The sequence below is a fragment of the Pygocentrus nattereri genome, chromosome 13, assembly GCF_015220715.1.
Source record: "Pygocentrus nattereri isolate fPygNat1 chromosome 13, fPygNat1.pri, whole genome shotgun sequence".
Classification (NCBI taxonomy): Eukaryota; Metazoa; Chordata; class Actinopteri; order Characiformes; family Serrasalmidae; genus Pygocentrus; species Pygocentrus nattereri.
In genome coordinates, this window is record NC_051223.1 from 22,803,556 (window position 1) to 22,818,915 (window position 15,360).

The following is a 15,360-nucleotide window of genomic DNA, read 5'->3' on the forward strand; positions in this document are numbered from 1 at the left end:
GCTTGCCTTGTTGTCTTGAACACTAGTGAAAGTCACTCTAATATCTCAGACAGATGATTTTTTATTGCTTTCAAAACCTATTTAGAAGGAAAACAAAGACAAATTGCATAAATCTGGAAAAAAAAAGAGAAACAGTTTGTTGCTGAATGATAGGAGCGAAAATGGTTTCTATGGTAGTTTCTTCAGTAGCTATATGTGTATGATGAGGCTTCATTTTGTGGAGAAATAATGACAACCCCTAATGAAAACGTTCTTTCTCCAAGTCCCACACATCATCATTTCTTCTACTCAAGATATTACACATGCAGCACTGTGTAACTTCAGCACATGAAATAACACTTGTCTTTTGTGCACATTAGTATTAGAAAGAGTCAAAAGGGAAAAGGCAAAAGAAGCAATATAGGGAAAACAGACGTAACTTTGTTTAAAGTGTTGGTTAAGGCCCACTGACAGAATACTGTAGTGGCTCTGGATTTTGTAAGGTTGTGTCATGTAAAAGACTAACACTTTTGAGCAGTGGCTGTTAGGTAGTGCTAAACATTAACAACACAAAAGGGTAAACTGTACATAAATGAATGTAAAATGAATGTGTTAGTGTATTGCGAAACCTACCCTGATGAACTTGATACATTTTACATTTAAGACTTATTATGAAAGGAGAGATGTGTGTATGCAAGTGTATGCAGCTTTGCTCTAAGTTTACTATTGAAATAGGCATAAAGTCCAAAATTTGTGACCCTTAGCCTATGGTAACTCAGAATATCAATACAAAAACATTATGTTGACTGAGAAGGGAAACATCTATATTTTATCCACATATTTTGTGCTTGATTTCCCAACATCCATCTTCAAACATACCGCATCCCCTTCTTCTCCCACAGTAAGTCCAAAAGTTTCAGGTGGCAGGAGAATGAAAGGTTCCAAAATGACCACTAGGTGTCAATATTCCCAGAGAGATGTGCTATCTGCATTCGCTCCATCGCATTTCAGTGTGCCCCCTTGGTCTCCACGCAGATACTTGCCATTCTTGCCCCTTATTCCAATTCGGCCGTGTTCTAAGAACTCAAAGCAGAAGTCTTCAGGTGTGTCTCCATCTGAGCACACCATGCCATTGCTGGACACATACCAGGATTTTCCTCCTGCACCTGCAGGACAAGCATATCTTTCAAACCTGGACATTTGGCATTCATTTGCAAGTTTTCTAAATTTTTGCATAATCCAGTCATTTACATATAAACAAAGTCACTGACTGATGTGAAATGGGGAATTGTAGAAAACGTTATGAGTCAGATTTCTTTACAATGGCGGTGATAAGGTCTCCATGTCATGTCCATATGACACAAACATAGTCACTTCATTTACTATTCAAGATGGCATGTGAACCTATACATACCTTCAAAGTATTCTGCATGTACCTCTGTGTCATGAATTGACTTTGAAAATTACACTTTAGGCTAAAATGTTATCTGGAATGGCACTTTTTACATCAAACCACTCCGACTGACTTTGTTTCTTAATTGTTTAATTCCGCAAATATTTTGAAAAACAAGAAGAATTGCCCTTAAATGTTATCCAAAATAAATGCTCTCTTATAACTTTACTGACTAGCAAAATTGGCAAACAGAGGCAATTACCTTGAGATAAAGATTTCACACTGTTAGTGCTAATTTAGTAAACTACACAAAGATATACATTTAACCACGAACCACCATTGGTACCACAAAACAGGGAAAACAGACAATACTATTGCCATAAATAAACTTTCAAAATTCACCTTTAATATGATATGCCCCATCACTGAACTGTAACGTAAAGATGTCATAAACTGAGCGGTTGGCGTCCAGTGTGTTGGAGTTCTTGTGATGGCACACATAGCCATTCTCCCCTCGTAAGATTAGGATAGGCCTGTTGATTAACTTCAGAATCAGTTGCTCATCCTCCCCTGTAAAATTCAAAGTTATATTCATCAGACTAACAGAGCAAACAGATCTTCTACATGTTCATTCCTGAAAACCCCAGCACTCACCTATTGAGTCGCTGACTGCAGCCAGCTGTCCATTCTTCTTGGTGCAAACATATTTTCCATTGCTGGCTCGTAGCGCCACCCTTCGTCCAAGCCACACAATGTCAAACATGGTGTTGGCACCTCTGCACGCAAAGAGGAGACAGATGCACTCTTTATCTTATGACACTTATGAGACGATCAATAATGTATTAAAACATCAGGGTGTTTAAGTGGAAAACATAATAATAGGACAACTATATGCTCCAACTGGCCCTCACAACTATCCTCCAGTAGTATGACATGAATAGTATTTATTGTGAAACAGGAGTTACAGGCACTCATAGTAACAACAAGAGTCTTTAAAAGTTGCATCATACTTACACTTCTGTGGCTGTAGACTGGATGCCTCCATGAGCTACAAGCGTCCAGTAGTTACCTTCATTTGTCCTGAACTTACACTTTTTGCTGTCTTTGTCAATCTCCATTTGAAATGTCTCCATGTCTGTTTCATCATCCTGATTCGCAGAGATGCTCACTCCTGTGGGGAGACAAATAGAAAACACGTAGAAACACTTTACATATAGGTTGTCTTTCTTTTACACAGACAAATTCTCACACAGCAGCTTAAGCAAATGTAGCTTTGAAAAATGGTCCTACCTGTGACATGTAAATAGAATTTTAAATACAATAACATCGACATATGAATGATTTTTAAATACAAACCTAATTTAATTTTTTTCATCCCTCTCGACCTATTCTGCAGTCTTTAATTCTAAAGAAGTTGATCTTATTAACCAGCTGTAAATGAGCTTCAGCATTAAACCGAATCAGTATCTTCTGAACTGCATTATTAATATGATCATTATCCAAGTTCCTAAAAACACATTAAAATACACAGAATAGTTTTGATAGCAACAGAAATCTAAATGAATAAAATGATGTTTACATAAAACCCACAACACAGAGCCACATGCCACATCATCAGAGCAAAACAGGTTTGCTAGATCACCTCAACCATATTTAATTATCTGTGATCTATAGTGATTTGGAAGAAAAAAAAAAACATCACTGAATCTCTAAGCGGTTCTTAGTTTGGATGTCTAGTTCTAGGAAAAGCCTCCAATTGATATGGAACCTTTACATTATGTTTAGGTTATTTAAGCTTAAAGTTATTCAAAATCACCCATCTCATTTAGAAATAATGGATGGTTGTTGTTCAATGGATGGTCACTGGATGTTGATAGTCAAGATATTTCAGTGTCACCCTGATGAAACCTTCATACATGGCATTTGTGTTGATGTGGCATCCTGCTGTTTCTAGCTTTGGATGATTCTCAGGAACATAAAACATGTAAAAATACATATGCTCATATACACAGCTCACTGTTTATCCCATTCAGAGTCTCATTTACAGCGATAGAATGTTAATAGTATTATGTTGGAACTGAATTTTTTTATGCTAACACCAGTTAATAAAACAAAAAATATTAGGACTTAATTTGTCCACATTAGTTTAGACATGGCGGCACGGTGGCATGGTGGTTAGCGCTGTCACCTCACAGCAAGGAGGGTCTGGGTTTGATTCCCCGGTCGGGCGACCAGGGTCCTCTCTGTGTGGAGTTTGCATGTTCTAGGTGCAAACCCTAGGTGTGAGTGACTGTCTGTGTCTGTCTGTCTGCCCTGTGATGGACTGGCGACCTGTCCAGGGTGCATCCTGCCTTCCGCCCGAAGACTGCTGGGATAGGCTCCAGCACCCCCCTGACGGAGAAGCAGCTTAGAAAATGGATGGATGGATGGATAGTTTAGGCATATGGGGAATATGTGCATAAATAGAAAGAAAAAGAAAGGAGCATACTGAACTTCAATGTGAAGAAGGTGATGTATCTATAACATGTGTCATTATGCAGGAGTATGAAGGCCATAACCACTACCGTTAAACAACATTTTGTTTAAAACTATTTTAGAAGACTTCTAAGGTGCCTTGTTCTAACGGTGGGAGGTAAAAATAACAAGCTCATCACCATAGCTCAAACAACGTGAATCTTTTTGAAGTGGAAGTCATAATGCAGTTTTGTTTTATACGGTAGCATAATGTGGAAATACAGTATTATAGAGGGTTTTTGAGCTCGCTGATCATTTTGCTTGATAGGTGAGGATGGTGGGAGGGTAGGTGAACTATGACATTATTATGACAATATTATTTCCCCTGCCTACTGGTACACGGTGATATAATCAAAACTTAGATCCTTTAGAGACAGACAAAAGCCATTACACTTAAATATTGCAGGACAGCAATAATGTTCCCTTTTAATGACCTAATAGGATGAATGTTTTAAGGCTATTCCAATATTTTTTTTAGATTTCTCTCAAAAAAATCTAAATTTATTCAAGTCAGTCATTCAGAGTGGTTTGATCTAAAATGCTGTATTACTAAGAAATTAAAAAAAATTATAAAGTGTCTGGGGTATTAACCAGTTATACTCATAGCCATTTTATGTAATAGCTTTGTGTAAGGTAAACATTACACTATTCAGATGTTTTATTATTATTATTATTATTATTATTATTATTATTATTATTATTAAGTGACCCTTATTAGTCCCACTACAGGGAAATTTCACCTCCATGAAACATGGAGCATTTAACCCATCCATGAAGTGAAACACCACATACACTATAGTGAGCACACACACACTAGTGGGCAGTGAGCACACTTGCCCGGAGTGGTGGGCAGCCCAATCCGCAGCGCCTGGGGAGCAGTTGGGGGTTAGGTATCTTGCTCAAGGACACCTCAGTCATGTGCTGTCGGCTCTGGGGATCGAACCAGCGACCTTCCAGTCACAAGGCCGGTTCCCTAACCTCCAGCCCATGACTGCCCCATGTATTGTTCCTATCACCACTGTGAACAATTCTGATTCAGTAAATCTCTCTAGAATGGACAACAAACCACTTTATAACTTTTTTATGTCTTAACAACTGAATAAAAAAACTGAAATATCAGTGAAATTCCTATTACATATGACTAAGAAAACGAACTAACAAGGCATACAAGGTCTTATTATTATTATTAAGTAGCAGTAGTAGTGGCATAATACTCTGGGTATGTTGTATATGTTGTACGTTATATTGCATATCTGAGCAGGTAGCTCATGAAAATAGATGAATTTGTATCGTCTACCCCAACGGTGTATCACATTTAAATACACACCTTTAGCTTCTCAAATGGACCTAAAAGCTAAACAAACCCCAAGGCCTTGTTTCCATGATGCTTCTGTCCTTTAATTCTGTGGTAAAACAAATGGCATCATTCAAAATGCCCCAGACAGATTGGAGTTGCTCAGGCCTAAAGTGGATGCATCCAGAAATATCCCTTGATTATTTTCTTAATCCTTTAACAGCCCAGATCCTGAACCTTACCCCCTACCTCCTCCACTCACTCATCCTTCCTCCTCTCCTGCCCCTCCCCTCCTCTCTCTTTGCACTCCTAATGCTCTGTCTGTGGAGAAATGCAAAGCCGCACTGTGGGGCTCAATAAGCAGCTTTGAGTGGCGTATGTACAATCCTTCAGCTCTGCCACCATAGTCCCTGATCAGAGAAGAAAAGAAAAGGCTGAAGGGATGCCTGTGTTTTCGATGGGACACAGCAGGGTGCTGGAGACGTGCTGAGAGAGAAACCAGAACTATCAGCACAACCTGCAAGCGTCCATTTAATGGTTTTCACAATTCACAATTTTACGCTTGTGCTTCATGTATGTATGCATATGGGTTTCTGTGCATTTGTCATCTAGCAGTACATCTTATCAGTTATTCGCATATCTTGCTGGATGTTATCGTCAATATATTTTGCCCTTTTTAACAGCACAAGAAGCACCTGGACTGTTTAGTTACCACTTAAGTACATACACACAAAGGTTAGCAATTATACCAGAGTATAAAAAGTTTATATCAGAGTATAAAAAGCTTTTTCTTTTACTTTTTGATCAGCTATTATTTCACTGCAACCCTTCATCTCTGTATCCCGTTACACTTCATTTTCCAATTTCATGTCTGATTCTGCTTTACTTTTACACATCAGATAGAAACACAGAGCCCAGCTGTGACTGGACTCTCCTCTTATCTAGTCGTTTGATCAGTTCTCCTCCACAACGTGATGACCACTGAGCTCAATCCTGCACGCTTCAGCATGACCTCAGGCCCATCACAGAATACTCCCTCTCAATTTACTAACCCATTTCTGGAGAATGTAACAGTACCCAGAGATACAGAGACAAGCAAGAAGGCCCTCTGCAAACTGGGGCAAGTAGATCAGTGTATGTTGGCCTTGTCAGACACCTACACCATTAAACCAAGCAATGCAAATAGGGACCACACTCATGGGACTTTATTTACTTAGACATTCTGAGCAGAGCTATAACAGACATCGAGTTCCTGATGTTCATCCACTTGCAACCACCCAGGCCACTGCTAGAGCATCTTATCAAGACATTTTCTCAGAGATTAATTATAAATTATAATGTAATGCCAGAAGCTACTGTCCCTTGTGGTTTACCAACTGTCATTAACCAACAATCATTTATCAAACTAGCTTTCTTTTTAATAGATTTGTCTCAGTATTTCTCATGCTTTTTTTAAAAAGGAGAAAACAGAAGTGCAAAGACCGCATGTGTACACAGACTGCATGTCTCATCGTTCAGGCTCTTCTTTGTTTCGCTTTCCAGGCAGATCAACATGCCCCAGCAACACTGGAAGTTGCTGAAGGACGTGGTAACAGATCTGCCTACAAGAGCCCATGCCATCTTTCCTACTTTAGAGGATAAGCTCTCATTTTGGACTGGCTCCCCATCACCTTAACCACTGCAACCCCCACTTCTTCTGTACCTTCTGCAGCCTAACCTGACTCCCAACCTGTCCCGGCCAATCCAATACATATTAACAAGTCCCCAATCTGAGCAAAGTCATCCGAATGATCAGAGAAATAGTTTTGAAAAATTGCCATCCAATGTCACTTCTCATTATTGATTACAAGATCATCTGAGCTTGTGTTGCATCCTGGAGTGAGACGCCCAGGGCTTAATGAACCCCAGACCTGCAGAGCTGATTGGAGGACTTGTCGGAAGTCATCTTGGCCTCCCTTCATCATGCAGCTACTCTCTAGGAGAAATGAACTGCTGCATCCATTAGCAGAATTACTTTAGCTTAATTGCTTTTTGTATGGGATGAATATGCAGTAGATGGTGAGAGATGCTTCATTCTCATTAGCTACAACTACTCCATCTGCTGTGCACCATTCTCCTTCTATTTCTCTCCCACTACCAAAACATCTAAATTTGGTGATCACTGACTCATTTTTCATGAGACTGAATTCAAATTCATTGTCAGTAGTTCAAGGACAGAAATACACAATTAAATTTTTGGGAACTTGTTACTCAGAATTATTGCAAAAGAGCAAAATATTTAACTGCCTTTAATCAAGTAGGCACTGCATTTTTGATGCATTAATTTTTGAGATGTATATTTTTTAATCATAAACCAATTCTGTAAACATTAAGGATTATAACACTACTCTTAGTTAAGGATTCTCTTACGCAGGCCTATAAGCAGAGCACTGTGACCAATAAGTCCTATTCTCAGCCCTCACAATTGATTCCTGGCTTATGCCCCTGACCCATATCCTCACATAACATTTTTAAAACAAAGCGGTCAAATGTATTGTGCTCGGTTGGGTGAGTTTTAAGGCAGGGAGCACATATGTAATTTGACTATTATAACAGCAATTTGGACAGCTCGGGGGTAAACTATAGACACAACACTGGCATGTCTATGGGACTGAGTAAACATTTTTGATTTATGATCATACAAAGAAGGCATTAAACCCGGCGCACTATCCAGCTTTACCATCCTATCAGTGTATTATGTCTTTGCTCACTGCATTAGCACTTGATCCTTCTCTCCAAAGCTTCTCTTGCTCCATCTAATGTGGTACACTTTAACACTGTCCATTGTCTTTCTTCCCTTATTGGGTCTTTGCATGTTGGCCCAGAAGACCAGCCCTCCCTGCGGATTCTCTGATTTGCGTCCCTATTGTGGCCCATCTCATTCCATGGTCCCCAGATAAAGAAAAACAGCGGAAGGCTTGTGTTTCTGAAAGCAGACTCCACCATCATTGAAATGACCCTGTCCACTCAATTATTTATCGCACCTTACCACTCGTGTGTGTCTAAGTCTGTATCTGTGTATGTGAGCGTGTGTGTGCACATGCATGCTTCTGCATGTATCAGTGTGTGTCCATGAGCATCCTCTTCCTGCTTCTTATCTCAGGACTTAAAAAGGAGGCGGGGACATTGCTGTGTGAGAATGTATAAGTGTGTGCACGAAGTGGATTGGCGAGAATGGGATCCGTTACAGACCCAGCTTCTCTTCTCTTCAGTGCATATTCAAAGCCAATCAGTTTCTCCAGTAATTTATCTACTGCAGGTGGCTCAAAGTGCTTACAAGGAAGACTCTGCTGGAGACAGTGGAAACCATTGCAGCATGCAAGGTTTACATTACACTATCGCTGCAACAAGCAACTCAACTTGGATGCCTGGTCAAGATGGGGGGGAAGAAAAAAAAAAAAAAAAAAACGCAGCACGTTTGATATCAGTTTACTTAGCCAGCGAATATAAAACAGCAGCATCTGGCCAAATAATAAAGCACTGCGCAGCTGAAGAGACAGTTGCAGTATATTATATTGCTAAGGTCAAGTTCATGAGCAGAGCCTTTTGTTCACCAGCTTTCTAATATCATTACAGTACATGAAACTGCAACATTTGCTGTGTATTACTGTGGCAATGTATTCCTCAGGTCTTAGCTGGCAATGAACTGCTAGTAAATAATTTTGACAGTTTGGCTTTTTTGTTCAATTGATGCAACTATTAAAAGTACAAGCTTAAAATAGGTTGACTGGCTTGCTTCCTAACTGTTGATACTTAGTAGCTCCCACCAGAAGTTAAGATATTCATTGTTTTCCAAAGACCCCTCAAATACAAGTGTTTTCTGCTTTATCTTACACATCTTACAGGTATTTGTTTCAGCCAAACAATGAGGATGTTCCTAATTCACATTATGTAATAACTCTGACAGGCCTGGTATCTCTCCTAAAAACGACAGAACTAAACACAAATCACAAGGCATATTACAAGAGAACACCAACAATTAACATTCTAAACAGGAAATTAAAGGAACAATCTTAGATAGGCAGAAATGATAGGGACAAAGTGACAACAACTATATGTTTTGGGTATTTCAGTGAACACTGTAAATAGAGTCTATTCAGTTCTAAAGGTCAAAAAACGATTGCCACTTTCTTTCTGGATAGAATGCTCTCTAGGGACAATACCAGGACTGTATGCCAATGGTAACTTTGTATCAAAGTGACTGCAATGTTTTATAATCTTGCTCCAAATAATAAACTATTCAGAGAAAAAAAAAGTTCTTTCCATCTTTCCACTATACACATAAAACCAAAAGAACTTCAACCATAACCGATACATTTCACCACGTGTTCAAGACATATAGACGGTCCAAAAACCTGACAAAGGCAGAGATGCAGTTGACAAAGAAGTTGCGTGTGACTGTAGTATTTTCAGTTCCCAAAATAGCTCAAATATTACTCCTTGTAACATGCAGTGAAGGGTTCACACCTGAGATATACACAATATGTCCAAATGTATCCATACACCCCTTCTAATCAGCTACTTTCAATTGTATGAACACTTGTGACAGCAGTGGATACATTATCTGCACAGAAAACACTGATAATGGCACACTCTGGAGCAGCTACAGATAAACTTACAGTCACCATGTCTAATGCCAATCAGCTAAAGGGGTATAAAGTCCCCCAGCATTGGGCTGTGGAGCAGTGGAATTGTGTTCTCTGGAGGGATGAACCTGCATTACTGTTCACCTCTGGGGTAGCTGGATGATGGACCCTGACAGTTAGCAAAATCTATTTACCTAAATCAGTACCAATCATAAAAATGACCAACTCTGAATTTCTTTGGGACTAATTGTAAGCAAAATGTAACATAATTGTTGACATTTTTCTTGGTTTAGTGACCAGTGATCCTCATACCTCACAGATCTGTTGATACTAGACATTAGAAACAGCTAGAGGTTTGTTGTGGTGCAAAAAAAAGAAAAGTATAACACACAAACACTTGTGTTAGAGACAGAAATGAACTAGCATCTGGGTCATTCACAGTTGCTGAAGGTTAAGATTGAAAATGGTTTCAAAAGCCTGGTTCCTCCCAAGGTTTCTTCCTCAGTTCTGAGGGAGTTTTTCGGCTTGCCCACTGGGGTTTTGTTTTACATTCTTGTTAAAACTATGTCTTTTCTGGAATTCTGTGAAGCTGCTTTGTGACAACATCCATTGTAAAAAGCACTATACAAATAAATTTGATTTGAAATTGAGAAGTCAGATTTACAAAACAAACAAAAACTCTCACACTTCTGCAGTTGCAAAACTTGACAGAGAAAGTGAAAACCTGTCTGGGATCTCTCCCTGAACCAAAATTATATCAGGGTTACAAAGAGCATATAGTTCGGCAACCTTCTTTGCAGCACACAGCAGTTCTCTAGTCTCGGTTACCCAATATGCATCAGTTGATTGTGACAGAAGCAGCAGTAATGAGGTCTGTTACACAACTCTACTATAAGAGGACAAAGAGAGTGAAGGATATGGAGAGAGCTGGAGAGCTTTGTCATGACATCACATATTTCAAAGTCTTGTAGGTCTAGGCCTATTTGAGAAAATCACAGACAGCCCTGCAGAGCAATCAAGGATATTCTGTTTGACCACTTCATCTGGTCTTCATAAAACTTGCTTGAAACCCCTGGAAACAAATGACTGACTTGAGCCAAATCACCTGCTCTCATACTACCTCTAGACTGTCTCTAATCTTAGATTTATGTAGGGGAGAGTAGGAAGCAGCCAACTTTACTTACCTTGTCGGATTGAGACAAATCTGTTATTGGCGGACTGAAATACCACCTGTGGATGGCTTTCCTCCAGATCAAACAACTCATCCTTGCCTGGTTTGGAGCACCGTCCTGAACGTAGGGTGCCTGTTGGCCCCATGGGGCTCAAATACTTCCCCTCACAGTCCTTGAAGGCTAATTTGCCAGATTTCAGTTCCAGGGTATATCCTGTTCCACGACCATTTTCAAATGACAGTTTCCCATCATTGCTTAAGAAACGGCTGTCACTGGTCTTTAGGCAGTATTTGCCATCCACGTAAACCAGAGTTAGAAGAGCGTCAACACCCCATGGAATGTTGCTGTCCACAGCTATTTCACCCTCAAGTGCAGACAGGTGGGCATAACGCTTGCGGGCTACGCTTAGCAAGTTTGCTTGTGGGTGAAGGGCCAGGTGCACAGCCCATAGCTCTGCCTCACCAATGGTCTGAGCAAAGCAGGACAGGTAGTCCTCTGACCCTCCAAAGAACCGCAGGTGCGGCTCAGACTGCAAGGCCCAGCGGCCATCTGACTGAGCTACAATTAAGAACCTGCAGTCGCTTTCTCGTGTCTCAGCCTCACAGCTCACCTTGCCATCTTTGTCAGAGGCAAGGTAGCGGCCCAGGTGGCTGCGCAGGTACACTACCTGGCCATCTTTTTCATCTTGCTCAAGTGTCCAGATCTGCTTCTTCTTGAGACTTGGAGCTGAAGCGTTCACTTTGAATCCAAATGCTTCTGCCGTCAGGTAGCGGTTCTCATAGTTAATCAGCCCAAACTGGAGCTTCAGGGCTCTATTGCCATTTGTGGGCATTGTCGTGTTTCACTCAGGTGAATGTAGAAGATGACTGCAAGAGCAGAGCTGAAGAAGACTCTCAGAACTGTTATCTAGCCTTACTGTTTAATTTGCCTCCACAAAAGGTGACTCCCAAAGGATGTCCACTGAAGCCTCCTTATTTATCTGTTGTCTGTTTTAAACAATCTTCCTTCTGATGAATATCTCTCCTTAGTTTGGTCCTTGGTTATTTTAGTGTTCTTTTGTTGTTTTCCCCAGGTCCTTGGCCTCTCCTCCAAGTAAAAAAAAGGACCGCACTTGTCTTGTTCCCCAGGGAGCTTGCTGAGGCTCTGGGTTTTTCTTCTGTTTCCTAATCAGCTCAGATTAAAATCAGCAGGACTCAACACCTCAATCCAGTGAGCTGCTGACGTCACCTTGATCCCACCGGTTCCTTCTTCTCTCTGCCTTTCTTGCTCCCTTCCTCCCTCTCCTCCTCTCTCTAGCTCCTACTATTTCTCAGTTCACCTCACCAACCTTATCCTAGGTCTCTGTCTGCCTTTCCAGTGGCCACCTGTGGGATTACCAAAAAAACGATCTCCTAAAGTGATGGTGTTCAAGGCCAAACAGCACAGCGTGACTCCTCTCTTGCTGCCACTCTTGTCTCTTCTTTCCTGTCTGTTTGATTAATTTGTGTTCTTCTTTTTCCTCTCCTCAGTCCTTTTCCTTCATTCATATCTATGTTTTCCACCCGATTGGTCTCCAGTTTGGTTGGCGTGTCCTTTAAACAGAGACATCTTCAGATGGAAACAGGTGCCCTCCAATATCTCAACAGGCACGTAGACCCTTAGCAAGACTTCAACATTTTTTGGTCCCACATGGATGACCAGACAATTTAGGCCATTACTAACACAAATATTATCCAACACAGTTACCACAGCCTCACAATGTAATAAAACTTAACATGTACCATGCGACACTTTGTTCCTTTCTTCCGCTTCTCGGCTATTTGTATTACATTTTGTCTATTTTCTCTTCCTTGCTAGTCTTATTCCAAGGTCCCCTTTGAGGCCCTGTAATCCACCCTTTCTGTGGTCCCCGCGTCTTTATCTGCTGCCCCCAGTCTACAGCTCTTTTCTGATGCCGATGGGACACAAAGCTGGGTAACCAGAGCCCTCCCCCAGCGACAGTGGCCTGACTAAGGGATCAGTTTTCCAGCACACACTTGGTATAGAGTTACATAGCTTCTCTGATTCCAAGCTCTGTGGTTCATCTTGGTAGGGGGCTGTACATATATGTGTGCTTTGTGTGTGTACAGAAAGGCCAATCCAAAGAGAACAGATATATTAGTCAATTATAGGATTTTTTTTTTAATTTAGATAATTAAATATGGGCTTCTATTTATACATGTGTTTACCAAAAAAATTAAAAATAAATATGATAGTGTCTAAATTGCATTTTATAACATTCATAGTCCTATGTGGATATGATGCAGTGTGTTCTGTCCATCTATTTCAAATCCCAAACATGTTTGTTAGGAAAACAGTCTCTCAGAGGCCCCCTAATCTTCCTTTCAATTATCCCACTACATTATTAGCCCAATCTAATCCACTTACAGCCCCCAGCTCCCACCTCTCTCTTCTAGTATATCTTGAAAACAGGACCTTCCATCTGTCAGTGATTGACCACAAGTGTATGAATAAGCCTCAATAACACACACATACATATACAGGCTTCCCAAACACATAAACCAGATTTAATAACCAGTGGCCTCTGTATGGACAGATTTAAACACTGACTTATGATGAAATATCCATAATCAAGAATGAAAATAAATAAATAACTAAAGATAATAAGCACAGCAATTACAATAGCAACACATTTTATGACCAAGTACGTGAAAATCACTCCCTTAACCCCAGAACACCCAAACTGTTGAAGCTACCATGCTAATTTCATGCTGTTCACACATGGTCTGTATGGCTAACCCTCTTCTCTTTGTAACTGGTAGAAAGAGTAATCCAGGGACAGCCTGACTGACACCTTTGGCTTTGTTGTTTGACAGAAAGAGGCTACTGTGACCTGTGAGTCAGATTAATTGTACAGTCTGTACACATAGCCAGGTACAACCTCAGAAGACTGGAAGAGCTCCTATGAAGTACTTTTTAAACCTAAACACACTAACATCGTAAAAGAGACACTATTTCTGAACTTTGTGTTGTGGTTCATGGTTCTTCTTGTAGATTTGGGGTAGGGAATTTATAAGATAAAATATCATGCTAGGGTGTGACCTGAACTTTGCACTATGCACTTTGGTGTGATTTGGATGAATAGCACTGCCAAATGTTCTGTACTTGTGTTAAGCCTATAGACTTAGTATGCCAAATATGTAGACAGTTTGGCAAGCATGAACATGAAGTACTAACCAAATCCACTAGAGGACAGTAGAGTTATAGGAGTACAAGCTATTTCTGGGGAAATCATTCTTTATTTGTTCACATTTTGTCACTTTGTCACTGAATTAAATATTCATCTCTGTTGGTTTTAAAAGCTACTTCAGACAGCCAGCAAGGAAAATGGAGCAAGAAGTCAATATGAGAAGCAGAGTGTTTATATGCAGAGTGTTTAGAACATCCAAAACATCAGCATATGAATCCAACCTCATAAACTTGAGAAATTATGTTCTTCTGTCATACAAATTTTCCTGAGATATTTTACACGGGTTTTAATGGTATTCTGAGATATTATGCTACAAGGGCACCCTGCTGAGCTGAACTAAAGCCTGATTTACATTAGGAAGGAAGCTCCGCTGCAGTGATAGGAACCACTCAAACTAAATGAGAATGAAGTTACCTCACTTTAGACTGTTTACAGGTCACAGCCCACACATATTTACTGTCAAATACAGACAGAACGTACAGAAACTTGCTTGCCTTGAGATGCTGCTGCTATGCCATGGAGTGGCACTTCTCTCATCTCTAAGTCTTATCATTTTTTCAATACAACTAAATTATAACCACCAGTGTTTTATTTGTTGATGGTCAGCACTAAGTGCATTGCCATGGCCCATTACCTAAGCCTGACCCAGTGTGGTGCTGGGTGGTCATACGTTGTGGTGTGTACGTGTGTGTGTGTGGTGAGGCTGCAACAGCAGTGGCTCTTGATAGGCGAGCAGATGTTTTTGGGAGGCCAGCCCTGCCAGGTTCGCTCTGAAATGGTGCTTTAGAGCCCATTACCCTGCTCCTCTGATGACACTCAAATAGCTATCATTACCACGCAGCCCGGGGAGGGAGCAAGACAGAGAGAGAGAGAGAGAGAGAGAGAGAGAGAGAGAGAGAGAGAGAGAGAGAGAGAGAGAGAGAGGTGGAGGAGTAGATGGAATAAAGACAGAAAAAAGCTAGAGTTTAAAAATGAACATTTCTGAGTTAACAGCCTCCAGCCTTTTCTACCCTATTAACTGCAATGCTGCTCTTCCTCTGCACTGTTGGGAGCAACCCACTATCGCCAGTACTACCAACTCATGTAGACCTCTCTCGCTCTATCTCTCTCTCCATCATTCTGTCTCTTCATCATCTCTTTCATTTTTCTCTCTT

General features: G+C 40.5%; 1 protein-coding gene across 1 annotated transcript; it reads right to left on the reverse strand.

Annotated features, from left to right (window-relative positions):
* Positions 1-45: 45 nt before the first annotated feature.
* Positions 46-12,190, reverse strand: fscn2b (fascin actin-bundling protein 2b, retinal). Its single transcript, XM_017696092.2, has 5 exons — positions 10,990-12,190; positions 2,387-2,543; positions 2,027-2,148; positions 1,775-1,942; positions 46-1,145 (listed from the first exon to the last, which is right to left on the reverse strand). Exons 1-5 carry the CDS (start codon positions 11,807-11,809, stop codon positions 940-942), a joined length of 1,473 nt encoding a protein of 490 aa, XP_017551581.2. The 5' UTR covers positions 11,810-12,190; the 3' UTR covers positions 46-939.
* Between the last annotated feature and the right edge of the window lie 3,170 nt (positions 12,191-15,360).

Coding starts and splice junctions, on each gene's coding strand:
- fscn2b (XM_017696092.2), bottom strand. CDS start 11,809: ATGCCCACAAATGGCAATAGAGCCCTGAAGCTCCAGTTTGGGCTGATT. Junction 2,544..10,989: donor ATTTGTCTCAATCCGACAAG/GTAAGTAAAGTT, acceptor GTCTCCCCACAG/GAGTGAGCATCTCTGCGAAT. Junction 2,149..2,386: donor CAGTCTACAGCCACAGAAGT/GTAAGTATGATG, acceptor CTTTGCGTGCAG/AGGTGCCAACACCATGTTTG.